This window comes from Aulonocara stuartgranti (assembly GCF_965226115.1).
Source record: "Aulonocara stuartgranti genome assembly, chromosome: 16".
In the NCBI taxonomy this organism is placed as follows: Eukaryota; Metazoa; Chordata; class Actinopteri; order Cichliformes; family Cichlidae; genus Aulonocara; species Aulonocara stuartgranti.
Genome location: NC_138952.1, coordinates 640001 through 656689, shown reverse-complemented (window position 1 = coordinate 656689; position 16689 = coordinate 640001). Strand labels below are relative to the sequence as shown.

At 47.7% G+C, this 16689-nt stretch overlaps 1 protein-coding gene across 1 annotated transcript in view; it reads right to left on the bottom strand.

The window, feature by feature from the left end:
* The window catches only part of mylka (myosin, light chain kinase a), a 46137-nt gene that overhangs the window by 20057 nt on the left and 9391 nt on the right, over positions 1 to 16689 (bottom strand). The window contains exons 5-17 of the mRNA XM_082509144.1: positions 16401 to 16566; positions 16095 to 16260; positions 15825 to 15846; positions 15144 to 15315; positions 14964 to 15037; positions 14778 to 14878; positions 14396 to 14608; positions 8886 to 9017; positions 6637 to 6834; positions 5960 to 6167; positions 5840 to 5884; positions 4936 to 5022; positions 3391 to 4259 (exon numbers count right to left, since the gene is read on the bottom strand). Coding sequence (XP_082365270.1) covers positions 3391 to 4259; positions 4936 to 5022; positions 5840 to 5884; positions 5960 to 6167; positions 6637 to 6834; positions 8886 to 9017; positions 14396 to 14608; positions 14778 to 14878; positions 14964 to 15037; positions 15144 to 15315; positions 15825 to 15846; positions 16095 to 16260; positions 16401 to 16566 — 2453 coding nt within the window. The remainder of the gene's footprint in view (positions 1 to 3390; positions 4260 to 4935; positions 5023 to 5839; positions 5885 to 5959; positions 6168 to 6636; positions 6835 to 8885; positions 9018 to 14395; positions 14609 to 14777; positions 14879 to 14963; positions 15038 to 15143; positions 15316 to 15824; positions 15847 to 16094; positions 16261 to 16400; positions 16567 to 16689) is intronic.

Below are 16689 nucleotides of genomic sequence, written 5' to 3'. Positions count from 1 at the left end.
CGTGAAGTCAAAGAAACCCTCGTAGAGGTCGGCGGGTGATGGACAGTTTCACCAACAACAACACGAGTCTCTAACACTGCCCCCTGGTGACAAAGCACAGCTATCACAGAAACTCACGGATCTGAGGTGACGTTCATACGACCTGCACACGACCAACACTCAACCTCACCCTAACCCTTTTTATTTGTGCTTCGTGATGCTATCGTGGCGCTGAGTTACCATCCATCCATCTTCTTGTCCTTTTCTGGTTCAGGGGAGCAGCAGCCTAGCCAGAGAAGCCCGGACCTCCCTCTGTGAGCCACCTCCTCCAGCTCACCCGGGGGAACAGCGAGGCGTTCCCAGGTCAGCCAAGAGATGCAATCTCTCCAGAGTGCCCTGCGTCTGCCGCAGGGCTTCCTCCCACTAGGACACGAACACCTCGCAGAGGAGGCGTCCAAATTGGATGAACCGCCTCAGCCGGCTGCTCCACTCTGATTCCCTCCTCACCACATCAGTAATGACGAGGCCAAACACCATCTGGAGAAAACTCATTTCCACTGCTTGTTTCTATGATCTCATAATCTCATCTGCAAATTTCATAAAAGAGGAGGATGACAACTAAAGTCAGAGAGGTCCTTACAGCTGACAGGCTCGGACCTGACCGAGGCAACGTCTTAAACATCTGTGGCGAAAACATCTGTCGTCCCTCCACCCTGCTGGAGCTGAGGGGATCTGCACCAAATCCAACAAAGCGTGAAGAGAAGGCAGGAAGCTGCTGCAACTCGTTGAATCAACACTCTGAACACTTTCTGTAAAAGGATCGCTTTGATCTGACGTTTTATCGTCATGACGACCCTTCAGCCAACGATCATGTCGTTTTATAACGACGCCTACAAAACCACAAGAGCAGAAACTGAAGATCTGAGTTCATCATAAACATGCTGCTGCCTTTAAATCTGTACCGACACATGTATGTGACCTCTGACCTTTAGCATGTGACACACAGACTCCTCACTCTGCAGGATAAACACACACAACCAGGGGCTGTCCTCCAGACACACACACACACACACACACACACACACACACACACACACACACACACACACAGGTCTTTACAGGACATCACAGTGTGTGTTTCTATGCTTGTGAGGACCTTCAGGCTCTTTCTTAAAGGGTGAGTCTGCCTATTTTTATAAATGTGAGCCATCAGTCTGATTCTGACGGCTGCTGTATTTATTTCACCATCCATGCTGAAAGCTTCCTGTTAATGAAAGTTTCCTGCTGGAGCCGCTGATAACGACACAGAGAAGAAAAGATTGTGACAGCTGCTCCAGCTGCTGAAAGTGAAAGTGAACTCAAAGTGTCCCTCGACCATCAGGAGGAGGAGAAGCAGTGAGGGTGACTTCAGCAAAGCGGCGAGCCCGACAAAATCCAAGCACGGCGTGGATCTACACGACATGCTGCATGCTCATTGGCTAATGACTCAATCATCTCCTGCTTCCTGTTTCTTTGTCGCTATTCGGTTGTTCAGTCTGACGTCACTAGCCGTGTCTGGGTCTAAACTCCGCTGCAGGTCCATATATCAAACGATCACTATGGCATTACTGAGAGTTGAAAAACTGTCTAAAGTCTTTCATCTTTAATAAAATGATCAGCGTTCTGCTCTACCAGGTGTAACAATTGAGTTTAACATCCAGGCATCCATGAAAACGGAATTTATGACATTTAACGGAGTTAGAAGTTAGCAGGGAGTTAGCTCGCTAGCTTCTATCTAAATACAATATAGCATGTCCTGACTGCGGGGTTTTGGAAACAAATTCAAACGTACAGCTCTGCTATCACTTCCAGCATAAATGAAGACAGAAAACTAAACAGCAGTGATGTTTGTAGGGTTACTGAAGTTGGGCTAGCTGCTATATAATGATGTGCTACGTGACCGCTAGCGACACAGCTATGTTAGCATAATATAAACAAGCTAACTTTTTTTCCACTCGATAAAAGTTAACGTGAGTGTTCTCGGTGGTCAGGAACAAATGTAATCGCATGGCAGGATGCTGTAAAAGGACCAAACTTCAGCCAGGAGAACTGAGATAATCCATCCACAATACGAGGTTAGTCATTCATATACTGCTGCATGGGCTGGGCTGTAGTTACATCCTAAGGTTTTAAAAACTGAGCTTAAATAAATGATTAGTGGTAATAAAAGCCGAGGGAGGTCAACAGTGATCACTGACTGTTTTAGGAGCTTTTTGAGATCAAATAGAAGGAAATACAAAACATTAAACATGTTAACAACACAAAAGCCATATTAAACGCAGCTACTTTAGGCCCGGAAGTAGGATTCGTCAGGTCATCACTTAACGACCGGATAATAAGGTCCTCATTTGCAAAGTAAACATGAGGCGGGCAGCAGGCTCACACACTCCGACTTTTACACAATTGGCAGAGGAGTTGCCCCCTACTGGAGATTAGAAAGAATACAGGTTTAAAGTAGCTGAGCACCGGCTGCGTCCATCTTCTTGTTTTTACTTGATCAGCTGATGTTACATTCCTGCAGTGCGGCTAACTGTCACTGCCTTCTTAATGTTACTGCTAGAACAATCACGCTAACTCAATTTTAGCAAAGTCGTGTCTAAAGTAAGTAAAACTATCACCATCACTGCTAAACACAAAACAGTCCAGACTGAATTTAAAGTAAACTTTGTTTTTTACATTTTTGTCTTCACAATCAAATCCATGAATGACAGTTCTGCTCAGCATGTTCAAAGTTACTGAACAAGTTTTAAAGATTAGCTTCGGGGAGACGTAACTAAACATCATGAAGACAGTTTAAGACAGACAGAGTGTCCCTTCAACTGATGAATGAATCCCCGCCGGACCTCACAAGTACAGTAATACGTGTGTGTGTGTGTGTGTGTGTGTGTGTGTGTGTGTGTGTGTGTGTGTGTGTGTGTGTGTGTGTAGTGATCTGCTTCCATATGAAATTCCAGTGACGGTCACACATCACATCCTGCTTCTATTGTTTCACATCTGCGTTCTATTATTAGAGTCTCAATCCTCAGACCTCCATCAGCAGCTGCTTCAGCTCCTCCACCGACTCCACCAACGCTGCTCCACAGCTTCACCTCCTGAGCTCCGCCTCCCTGTGCGCTGCTCATTCTGTCGTCTTTAATCTGAGGGGTTTCTCTCTGTTTTCTCAGTCTGAATAAATTCAGTGGCTCTAATCGATTCTGATCACTTCCATTGATGATCGCAAACAAACAGTACTGCTAAATAAAGTTTCTTTGAATTCAAAGAGAGCGTTCGGGGTTGCTGTGAAATGTAAACAAAGCCCTCCTCCCTCCTTTTTAACCAAATCATGTCAGAAAACCTTTCACTTCCTGTTGTGCTGTGTGTGTGACCTCTGACCTTCGTTTGCGAGGATGATGAATTTGGACGCCTTGATGACCTTCCCGTCCAGCGTCCAGGTGACAGTGACATCAGAAGCGGTGGCGAGGCGGCACTGCAGCCGGAGCCGCTGACCATCCAGCACCGTCATGTCGCTCAGCTTCTCTACAAACTCCGGCGCCGCACCTCCTCCTCCGGTGCTCTTCTTCTCATTAATCCCTCCATCCATGCAGTTGTTCACCTCCGCCTTCTCCCCATTCTTCTCGGGGCCCGTCGGGTTCTTCTTGTTGGCGAGGACAGAGCGGAAGTCGCCGGCGTTCTTCGTGGGCGTCTCTGCGGCCTTGCTGCTGTTGCTGCTTGCGGCGCCCTTCTTCCCCAGCACGCTGCGGAAGTCGACCTGCGATGGGGAGTTCACCTTCTCCTCGCTCTTGGGTTTGACACCCTTGAGGTTGGCCTTAAAATCCATGTGGTGGCGCTGGTTGTGCTCGGTGGTGGCGGTGGCGGTGGCGGGGCCGGCCTCCCTCTGCTCGTCTCCCTCTTGGATGTTTTTGCCTTGAACGGCTCGGCGTCCAAGCAGCGAGCGGAAGTCCAGCTGCTGCGCCTCCCTCTGCCGCAGCTCCTCTTCACCCCGCTCCCTGGTTTCCACACAGCGTTTGAGGAGGCCTCTGGGAGCAGTGGTCTGGTCCTCCTCTTTCTTCTTCTTCTCTTCCCTGTGCAGGTGCGGGAGCTGCCGGTTCTCCTTCTGCTCCTCGTTGGCCTCCTGCCACTGCCGACTGACACCACTGCTGCTGCTTCTCTGCTCCACGCCTCCTCCTCCTTTGCCACCTCCTCTCAGCACCACGCTCCCACCAGCTGCTCCTCCTCCTGCTCCTCCTGCTGCTGCTGCCAGGCTGGATGAACAAGCACAGAGACAGATGGAGGGACAGAGAGAGAGCAATAGGACAAGCTCCGCCCCCCAGGTCTTAGCTGGTGGGGTGGGAGGTGTGGGGGGGGGACCTCGACTCAAATTGTTCATGTTACATCACAAGTGACTCAACTGCCCGAATATGGGCATGAGCAGAGGGAACACACACACACACACAGATGTAAACAAAGAAAAAGCAGACTGAGGACACACTCCTCCTCCTCCTCCTCCTCCTCCTCCTCAGTTCTGAAGCTGCTGACTCTTTTTCACAGTTTCATCAAACTAGAGCAAACGGGGTTTCTTCCAGCAAACACTCGCAGCAGAGTAAACACACAGAGGAAATACTGGCTCTGATTGGTCGGGGTGATATGGACGGATTAGAGAAGCTTTAGGGAATTTCTGGATAAATAACAGAAGGATGGAGGGAATGGTGGGTGGGTGTGAGGAGGGGGTGGAAACAGGAACAGAGAGCTGGGAATAGTGGGGGGGGGGGGGGGGGGGGGCTGACGGAGTCAGACTCTATGCTGATGATGCAGAGGTCTGTTTAGGGAACGAGACGTTTTAAAAACTCGTCAGGTTCAACCAATCACGCTCATACGGCACAGAAATCTGACTCCGCCCTGTTCAGCCAGCTGCAGGTGTCCAGGTGAGTGAGGTCTCACCTGCTGCCGTCCCGTCCTCTCCTGTCCTTTTCTCGTCTTTCGGTGACCGACAGCGTGGCCACAGCGCTGCACTCGCCCACGCTGTTCCTGAAACACAAAGTTTATCTTCTACATGCAGCACTCTCTCATCTTCTCACAGGCACTAAGACCATCTCCCACTTCCACGCCACTGATTCATCACAGCGGTGTTTTCATTCAGGCACTGCTGCACTGTGCTATTTGCAACGTCAGACTTCATATGAGAAACTGATCCTTCTATCTCTCATTAATGGCACATAACATTTTCCCTTTAAGAGAGGAAAAGACACCAGGTAGGCTCCACTGGTCCTGATCAACAATGTTCAGAAACGTTTGACTGAAATTACCCTGGAAGCTGTTGTCTTTGTTGTCTTTGTTACCACTAATCACATTATGTCTTGATGCTCAATCATCCCTTCAGTCTCTGAATAAGTCACATTATGATGTGGAAAACCTGATATTTACTTTTATAGATCAACTGTTTGTCTTTTTCAGTCTGGCCAACCATTAGGCACCTTTAAATTCCTTGATGTTGGTTTGTGTTTCGGGTAAAGTGCAGCTTTACCGTCTCTCACAGTTTCTTCATGTTCACTGGCACCAGCACATCACGTATGATTTTCATGAGCAGAAGGAGATTTCTCTTCTATTCTCATGTTACATAGTCATGCTTTGAATATGATGCAGACTGCTGTATGTGCTGGGGTGGATGATGAGGTTATGGATGGATAGATTATGGAGGGGGAGGGCTGGTGGTTCCTCTGTGAGTGTAATCCTCACTGCAGCTCTGTACTGTAGATCATCTGGGATTATTTCAGCATGTCTGCAGAATCTGTGTCTTTTTATGACATGTGAGTGTTTACAGTATCTGCGCCTGTCGATCTGTTACCTCAGGCTGATCAGGTACTCTCCGCCATGTTCCTTCTTCACTCGTCTGAAGAAGAAAACAGAGTTAGCTGTATCAGGTGTGGTTAGCTGCAGAGCGTGTGGTTTGTGTGTAACTGTAAACCTTATGAGCAGGGAGACGACGTCCTCTTTCTGCAGAAGTTCATAGTCGCCTCCGGAGGTCAGAGATCGGCTCGGGTCGGTTCTGGTCCAGGTGTACTGGGGAAACGGATCTCCGGCGATGGCACAGGACAGGAGAACATGCTGACCAACAGCAGCGCTCACCTCTTTGGGCTTGGTGATGAACCACGGCTGGACGCCATCCTGAGGCTCTGCAGAAAACCACAATAATAAATCTGGGTTTATATGGAGGTCGTGTGGTTGAGCCTCACATAGGAAACCCAACATATACACTGTAGATAGTGTGTGAACACAATGACACCAAAGTTGATCGGTCAGTGGTTGAGCTGCAGCACAGACATCCTCAGTTACACCTGGAGGGCTGACACAGACACTGACTGGACACAGAATAGAGTATGGAAACCAAAACCTGAGACCTACATAATCAAACACCAAGAATAACGGGGGGGGAAGAAATGCAAAACAGAAACCAAAAGCTTGACAAAAATAAACTAAGAAGAGAACACAAATAAAGGGTACAAAACAGAAACCACATTTTTGGGCCAAGGTGGATTTGGTATCAGGATCAGAAAGGCTGTGGGTTTGTAATTGTTGTGTTTGTGAACATTGCAAAAATCCCCACATTGGTGTCACTCAGGTCTCAGTGCAACTGCAGCATACCCTCCACCGTGAGCCGGGCCTGGGTCTGGTCCTCTCCATACTGGTTCCAGGCCTGGCAGCTGTAGGTCCCGGTGTCCTCGGGGAAAACCTCGTGGATCAGCAGAGTGCAGCGGGTTCCCTCTCTGAGGAGCTGGAAGTCCTCTGACTCGGTCACCTCCTGCCCATCGTGGAGCCACACCAGCTCTGGAGGAGGGTGACCTGAGGACCACACACAGCTTCATTCAAACATCAGGACACATCAGTGAAGACCAGTACGCACCAAAGATCCTTTTACTTATAATTATTATATGCAGTATTTTTGAGAATTAAAGGAGTGGCAATATTTTGTTTATTTAATTTACATTTTAGTGTTGTTGAATTAAAAGTACTTTAAAAAAAGGCAGACTGGAAGCGCAGTTCCTCTGAAATCCAGCAGAGGCAGCAGTGAGTCAGTCCTCATAGACGTTAGCCTCATACACGAACTGATTGGTCTTCATGGATAATTATCCACCTTCATAACCCCTGTACAGGGGTAGGTGGTCTTTATAACTCACCTGTTTATTTGTTATTAGGGGCGTGGCCTCTTTGACTGACAGGTGGATGGTGACACAGGCGGCTGTAGCTGCTAACTGTTTGCTAGTTTCACCTGAACTGGAACTCTGGGCTGTGTTTGTGCAGTTGGAGCATTATTAGTGACATCATCTGACCAATAACATGGCTGCTGTGAGGTCACTGTACCAACAGACCATCCAAGAAGGCGGAGCTTCAGTTTTGATGCACAGTGAAATTCAAGGATTGTGATTGGACGTTGAGCACTGATCAGCAGGTAACTCCATCAGCTCATCCAGATACGTCTGGCTGCAGGACTCATTATGTCAAGTACTGTCACAGCCGCCATTATTCAGATACAGTCAGTGATTTAAAGCTAAATTCACTGTTATTTGATTCATTTCACGGATGCTTCTCCAGCTGCACCACAGCACACAGAAAGGCACTCCAGAGGGTCATCAACATGGCCCAAAAAATCATTGGACATCCTCTTCCCTCCCTGAAGGACCTGTACAGCACTCGCTGTCTCAAGAGGGCACGCAGCATCCTACGGGACTGCACACACCCAGGACACCGGGTGTTTAAGCTGCTGCCGTCTGGCAGGAGGTTCAGGCTGCTGAGGTCCCGAACAAATAGACTCAAGGACAGCTTTTACAACAGGGCAATAGCCCTGATCAATGTAAATAGCTGACCTGACTGGATACCTCCCTGGACTTTTTAGGGGGAGGTAACAATGTTTAAAACGATAACAATAATATTTATATTTATAACAAGGTGCAATAATAATTAATGTGCAATAATAACAGTGTGCAATACACATACACTTATTCTTCTTTTTTATACTAAGTTAATATACTGTGTTGTGTTGTTTGTTACGTTGTGATGTGTCATATCGTGTCGTGTTGTGTTATATGTAGTGCCGACGTAGGACAGTTTTTCCAATTTCATTGTACTACTGTACTATGTATGACTGTGCAATGACAATAAAGACTTATCTTATCTTATCTTATCTAAAGCTGCTTTAACTCTAGCTGTGGATGTAAAATTAGTTTAAATACTTTTCACATTTAGTAAGTACAATTATTTATTAATACGTCAGTATGACCTTCAGGGGAGTTCAGTGTAATGATTGGGTAAGAAAAACATCTAGAGGTCAGAGGTCAGAGGTGTGCGTGTGTGTGTGTGGCAAGGTGTTTCTGCACAGTGTACCAGGGGCACGGAGAAAAGTTGTCGTACCATAGGCACGAGGAGTGTGTGCGTGTGTGTGTGTGTGTGTGTGTGTGTGTGTGTGTGCGTGTGTGCGTGTGGCTCCATAAGTTTCAGTTTCGTGTGGAAATGAAGCTTGTGCAGAGAAGCAACAGCACCTCTGATCCTCACACAGCTTATATGGAGAAGAAAACCCAGTGTGGAAAATCATTATGTAACACACACACACACACACACACACACACACACACACACACACACACTGCGGGGTTAATAATGTGGGGACTCATAATGAACTCATAATTCAGAAACAATGCGTGCTATCATATCAGAGCAACAACAACACTCAGAGGAAACGAAGAAGTAAATCTGCCCTCATCGCATCTCCTCCATCTCCCCAGAGATCAGACAGGAAATACCACAGCTCGCGCACACACACACACACACACACACACACACACACACACACACACACACACACACACACACACACACACACACACACACACACTTACCGCTCAGCTCCACCGTCATGGCGACTCTGCTGCCGTCCATCACCTTCAGATCGCTCAGGCGACCAATGAAGCGAGGAGCTTCACACGCTGCTCTGACCTCTGTGACCTCTGACCTCCCGCCTCTCTGTCTGCCTGCAGGGCGGAAACACATAAAGAAGAAAAAGGAGCAGTTACTAATGTAATCAAGTACATTTACTCCAGTACACGAGAGTACTCCAGTCTGCTGATACTTCAAATGTCAAAGGGAAATAATGCACGTTTGACTTCCTGTTTTTATTTACAGTGTAACAGCCAATCACATTAAACTATCATAATCCAAACCCAGAGCTCAGTGTGTTAGCCCGAGGCAGAGAGAGCAGAGAGAGCACCAGCCTGAGCCTCACTCGTCCTCTTCCTTATAAGGAGCGAGGGTTTCCTTTTCTCTCTCTCACACACACACACACACACACACACACACACACACACACACACACACACTAAAGTCCATTAAACATGCCTGTGTATGTGTGTGCGCTCATGTGAGGAGGAACAAATGTGTGTGTCTTGTTCTGTGTACATATCAGAAATACCAGAGAGGACACACACTGCTCACCGGCTGTGTGTGCGTCACATTAACTGATGAACACACACACACACACACACACACACACACACACTGTAACAACAGTTAGTATAATCATATTTCCATGCTGGGGTGTTTCCAGGGTTGATGAGACGAGTGGGGGCAGAGGAGGTGAAGAAACAGAAATCTGAATATCTGAAACGCCGGCTTTGGTTTCATCTTTCCTTCTTACACCAGTGACAAATAAATCCATCAACGCATCCATCAGCCCTCCACCCATCCATCCTTCATCACTCCATCTATCATTCCATCCAACCATCCATCCATGCATTCATCCATCTGTCCTTCATCACTTCATCCCTCCATGCACCCATCCATCCTTCATCACTTCATCTATCATTCCATCCATTCCTTCATCCATCCACCCATCCATCACCCTTCCGTCTGTCCTTCATCACTTTCTCCGTCCATCCGTCCATCATCCGTCCATCCATTCCTTCATCAATCCCTCTATTAATCTTTCATCCATCTATCCATCCATCCATTCCATTGTAACCGGAAGGTTGCTGGTTCGAGCCCCGGCTTGGACAGTCTCGTTGTTGTGTCCCTGGGCAAGACACTTCACCTACCGCCTACTGGTGTTGGTCAGAGGGGCCGATGGTGCGATATGGCAGCCTCCTCACTTCTGTCAGTCTGCCCCAGGGCAGCTGTGGCTACGACTGTAGCTGCCTCCACCAGTGTGTGAATGTGAGAGTGACTGAATAGTGGCATTGTAAAGCGCTTTGAGGTTCTCGAAAAGCGCTATATAAATGCAATCATTATTATTATATTATTATTATTCCTTCATCCCTCGTCCATCCATCCATCATCCATCCATCCTTCATCACTATCCATTTCTCCATCCATCACTTCACCCATCTATCCATCCATCCATTGCTGGTAAAGTAATTTGGTAAAGTTCTGCACAACAGCTGCAGCAGACCCAGCCTGTCTAGTTTGGGAGTTTCAGAATTCTCTACTTTTACAAAGAAAATGAAAGTTTGTGAATATTGCTCTCCTTCAGCTGAGGTTATGAACCATGACGCTGTGACCTTCACGTTAAACAGAAAACCATAAAACTGCTGTTTCCAGCGCAGGAATTCAAACTCTGATGGATCGATGCACGCTGTAGTTTGGCAGTTCTTTATTTTGAAAGGATATGAACACTTCCTCCTACACTGTGAGGAGTCATGTGACCTGCAGATACAAACTCACTGTGTGAAACGACTTCAGCAGCCGAGACAGATTCTTCTCAGACTGCAGATGAGACTTTATTGTCCTCACATGGAAATCTGCTGTCTGTGGGAACCCGCTGGTATTTCACTGTGTGTGTGTGTGTGTGTGTGTGTGTGTGTGTGTGTACTGAGTGGGGGATTTCCTGCTGCATGCCTGATTGTCCTTATAAAGCTGCGATGAAGGTTCCTCTCCAACACGCTGATCAGTGATTGGCTGACTGATGCTGCTCTCACTCATCCCTCTAATAAAATTAAATTCTGCACTATTCAGCAAATTACATTCAAATAAAGTCCAGAAACCATCAGGGCACTAACTCTTCCAGCAGCAGCTTCTTTGATTTCTGCTTTAAGCTCAGTAACTTCACAGAGCTCGTGTTACGACAGCGGTGGTTATATTTTATCATGCGGGTCTTAGATTAATGATAAAATTTATGTGAGTAGTCGAGGTGGGAGGAAGATATAAAATATTGTGAGTGATGAAAAATAAACATTACCAAATAATGTTCACATTCACAGAGCTGCATCTGCAGGACCCAGACTGAGGTCTGTGAGCTACATTCATCCACAGGAGCTGTGATACCAGCAGCGTTCTGGTTTCTATTATTTCATCACATCTGATCAGCTAAACAGTCTGAAATCAGAAAGTTAGACTTTCTGATAATAATGAATTACAGTCGTCCAGCCTGGAAGTAATAAATGCATGAACTAGTTTTTCAGCGTCACTCTGAGACAGGATATTTCTAACTTTAGAGATGTTGCGCAAATGGAAGAACGCAGTCTTACATATGTGTTTAATATGTGTGTTGAAGGACATGTCCTGGTCAAAAATGACTCCAAGGTTCCTCACAGCGTTACTGGAGGCCAAGGTAATGCCATCCAGAGTAAGAATCTGGTTAGATACCATATTTCTAAGATTTCATTTGTAACCTTCACTAAAGCTGTTTCTGTGCTGTGATGAGCTCTGAAACCTGACTGAAACTCTTCAAATAAACCTCTGCAGATGATCTGTTAGCTGTTTGACAACTACTCTTTCAAGGATGTTTGATATAAAGGAAGGTTGGAGATTGGCCTATAATTAGCTAAGACTGCTGGGTCTAGAGATGCTTTTTGAGTAAAGGTGTAACTACAGCCAGCTTGAAGGCCTGTGGTACATAGCTGATTATTAGAGATAGGTTGATCATATATAAGATCGAAGCATTAATTAATGGCAGGACTTCTTTGAGCAGTTTTGTAGGAATGGGGTCTAAAAGACACGTTGATGGTTTGGAGGAAGTAATTATTGAAGTTAACTCAGAAAGATCAATTGGAGAAAAAGAGTCTAACTTAACATCAATGGTACTAAGAGTAGCTGTAGATAATATTACATCTGTGGGATGATTATTGGTCATTTTTTCTCTAATGATAAAAATGTTATTTGTGAAGAAGTTCATGAAGTCATTACTAGTTAACGTTAAAGGGATGGTTGGCTCAACAGAGCTCTGACTGTTCATGTTTCTACACTGGTGACCACTTTAAAGACACACTGTGCTGGAAACTGTGAGCCTCGCCTGCTCCGGACCAGGTGAGATGTTCAGTATCAGTTACCATGGTGACTGAACAAGGTAAGACACTGAAAACTGTGACTAAGCTCAGCAGATCTCCTTCTGGTCTGCAAACATTTATCAGAGGCAGGAGTTTTATAAGATTTGCTCCACGTTCCCGTTGTTTGCAATAATATCAGTGAAATAAATCAATTACCATCACGTGGAACAAAATGTATAAAGAAAAACAGTCTCATCATGAACAAACTTGTTATGTGGCTGAGCATTGAATCAGATGAACTGAGGCTCCTGAGCTTAGAGGCTCAGGCTGCAAACTTCCTCACAGGTGGTAATCTGTTTTAAAACATTTTAAATCTGCTGATAGCGGCCGACCTTTCATTTCATCCATCTTCATGTCCACAGAGCAGTTTAAAGAGGGCCGAGTGTGAACGCGAGAGCAGAAGATCAGGAAAAACAGACGACAGGAAGAGGAGGAAGTGACAGTCGGGATGGGAGAGTGACAGAAGCACGCTATTTACCAAAGTGTTTCATATTTCACTGCAGTGTTTACTCAGCACTTATTTATGAAACCATGTTCTTACAAACCTGGGCCGCAAACTAAAGAGCAGCAAACCAGAACAAAGAGTTTCTGAGTCAGCATCACTCTGTAGCTGCTGTCCAGCCGAGGCAGACCTGGGATCAGCTGCAGAGCTGAGAGGAGTCCCCACCGCCTGATGAAGCTGTGGACTCCCTCTGCATGCCCTTCTTGGGTCAGCTTCAGTCTTACTCTGTGTGTGTGTGTGTGTGTGTGTGTGTGTGTGTGTGTGTGTGTGTGTGTGTGTGTGTGTGCTGCTGCTGCGTGTTTTGTCTTTATATGGCTCTCGGCTCTCTGCTGCCTCTGCTCAGCGGTTCAACGACACGGTGCTGAAAAACCTGAGCTGTGACTCCAGCTGATCCACGTGGTTACATCAGCTTCATGATTCTGACCAATCGAAACGACAGGAACAGAGCAGGTAACGAGACGGTGTGAGTAACCTCACCACACACACTCTGATAATCAGTTAATCTGCTTCATGCTGGTGAATGAGTCACGGTGACTGTAGGTGATCTGTATGAGTGGATGGAGGAGGTGGAGGTGTTTGCAGGTCTGCAGAGATAATAACACTAAAGCCGCTCGTGGGTTTAACAGCTGAACACTTTCCCCAGCAGCAGCTCTGCAGGTGGTTTCATCCCTCTTGAAGACGACCGCTGTGTGTTTGCAGGATTCCAGTAAGGATGGAGGAGCCCACTACACTGTGGTGTGAATGCTGCGGGTGTGGGTGCTCTGTGACAACGACTCTGTTTTAAAGATAGATTTGAAACCCAGACTCTATTTTCAGACTTTATGTCATTGCTACAGTTATGATGGACCATAAACTGGTGTTTGCTCACTGCAGCCTGTTCCTGTCATGAAGGTGAGCAGGTGGCAGCGTTCACGGTGTCCACATGTTTCAGGTGAGCTGATGAAACACTTCCTGTGAGTTCAGAGTGCACTTCTTCCTGCTTCACTCCAAACGTCTCAGATTCTCCCACACAAACATTTCTGTCCTGTGTGTGTTTGTTTTTCTCTCTCTGATCAGAAGGTCAGGTCAAAGGTCAGGGTGGAGTATGTCCTCAGTTTCCTGTTGGACCACGATTGTGTTTCTGTGTGAGAGTCAGTGCTGCCCTCTGCTGGAGGACTCTGTCATCACACTCTGAGCCTCAGAGTGAAGCTGTTCCTCTGCCCTGCGTTACAACATCTATGAATCCACACAGGGTCATGGACCGACTCTTACACAGCACCTTTCTGCTCTCCCACAGTACTCAAAGCGGTCTATACAACACGCCACATTCACCCAGTCACACTCACCCATACACGCATGTCTTCTAAGATTGTTGTGCTTCCTTACTAACATTCATGCATTCATTCTCTGATGGATGCATCTGAGAGCAATTTGGGGTTATTATCTTGCCCAAGAAGGGAGCCAGGGATCGAACCACTAACCTTCCAAACAGTAGATGGCCACCCACCCATCCATTCATCCACCCACCCATCCATCATGAAGCAGCTCTGAGGAGATGGTTTAAATAAAGGTTTCATTTCAGGTCCTTTAGTCTATGTGAGGAGGAACTCACTGTGCACGAGGAGCGTCCACGCTGCAGAGTCCACCGTCAGCCCGTCAGCGTTGGTCAGCTGACACCTGTACACGCCCTGGTCCACCCGTCTCACCCTCTCCACGGTGAGAGTGAGACGGGTGCCGTCTCGTCTCTGCCACAGACCTGATCCCGTCCTCACGGGCCCCCCGTCCTTCAGCCAGGTGACCACGGCGCCGGCAGCAGAGGAGGACACTGTGAGGAAGAGGAGAGGCGGCTCACACTCACAGGATCTTAAAGTCACAGTAAAGCTGTGGAGGAGCTGAGACCTGAAATGAAACCTTTATTTAAATCATCATTAACCATCTGCTCAGAGCTGCCTCGTGTCAGTGATTCCACCTTCACAGTCTGAGGCGTTTCTCACCTTGGCAGGTGAACGTGACCTGAGCTCCCTCTGTGGCCTCCTGGTCCAGGGGGACGGCCTCGAACCGCAGGTTGGAACCCGCCTTGGACGTCCTCACCGGCCTGAAACACACAGGTGATCCTGAACACACCTGAAAGTGGACGTGACTTCACATTTAAATAAAAGTGGATTGATCCAAGTTCTGACCTGCTATCTGAGCCGGGTCCTGACTGCTGGACCGAGCAGGTCAGATCTGGATCAGGAGCGTCGATGGACCGGACCTGCAGGGGAGCAGGAGCTCTTTCACTTCATGCCATTCTCTTTCATTTATTCTGCTTTAGATGGCATGAGTTTCAGAAACATTATTATTAGTAGTAGTAAAATAACCTGATCAGGTGCAGTTCTCCTCTCAGCCAGCAGAGGGAGCTGTGCAGGTGGTTCGCTCCTCCAGGAGGCGGCCTGTCTGGGCTCTTGCTCCTCGGGCTGGGAGCTGGGAGCAGCTCTGCCCTCCTTCTGGCTCCTGGTTCTGGTCTGTGGGTCGTCAGTGGGCTGGCCGGTCCTGCGGGAGGAACCAGAGTGGATGATTCTGAACATGCCGTCCTTGTTACCGCGGTGACTGTCCCCGTGTGACAGCATGTTTTTAATTCTTTGCAGTCTGGAAATATTTGATTTACTGGTGGATTTATTTTTATGACGTCTCTTTTCGGTCAGACAGTAAGAAACCTCAGACGGATTATTTGCAGCAGGTTCTGAAAGGTGAAACCTGCCGGTTAGCGTCCCCACAGGAGTTCAGATTGATGAGGAATCTCCTCTGCTTCCTTCAGCTGCCTCTAACCTGCTGCTGTGAACACTCAAGCAGTTTTCCAGAACAAGTTTCCAGCTCGTGAAGCCAAAAGATCTCAAACTCAGCTGGAAAACTTTCGCAGCAGCAAAGGAAAGAGGAGCCACGTTTCCCAGGAGCTGACGAAGCTCTGAGAGGGACGCTGCTGTCCGTCCATCAGAGCTTCAGACAGGAAACAGCTCTGAGGGATTCTTACTGTTAACACATCCAGACATGACAGCACTCACCTGGACGAGTCGTCAGGAGCACCTGGAGAAGAGAGGGGAGGACACGTGAGCGAGAGAACGTCCACATCGTCAGCATCCACACAGTCACACGCTCAGAGCGCCTCACCGCCACCAGCTGCTCAACATCAGGCTGTAAACATGTTTTAACGTGGGGCTGACTCACTGCTGCCTCTGCTGGACAGCAGAGGAACTGCAGCGTTTGGTTTGCAGTTTTAAATAATGACAAATGAGCGCGTGCAGCAGCTGAACGACTCTGATTGGCTGCCTCACCCTGGACGGTAAGCTCGGCGCAGGCAGTCGCTGTTCCGGAACCGTTGCTGATCAAACACTTGTAACTTCCTGCATCCTGGACAATCACATCCTTTATCTCCAGGAAGTGAAGGCCTGAGCGCTCGTACATGCTGACCCGCCCACCAGACTGAAGCTCCGCCTCCCCCTGAGAGACAAACAGTAAATACTGAGTTAATCAGTAAAAGCGGACAAAGAATCTGTCCTCCAGCCGCCGCTGCGAGTGAGACTGAGATCCCACAGCTTCTCAGCTGTTCCTCTGCAGCTCTGATCTCAAGCTCCTCGTACCTTGTGCCAGGTGACCCTGGGCTGTGGGCGTCCTGTGGTTTTGGCGGAGAACTTGGCGCTCTGTCCCGGCTCGGCAAACACTCGGCTCGGTTTGTTGATGAACTTTGGGGGACTCTCACTCCAAATGCTCGGCCTGTTCTCCACAGCAGGAGCTGCAGAGCGACACCTGGAATCGTGAGAGATGGAGTTCTGGGATCAGCACTTAGCAGTTACTTCTTTATAAGCATGGAGTGCAACCCTGTGCAGCAGCGCCACCTGGTGTTTGGATGCTGGTGTTTACACACTGCTG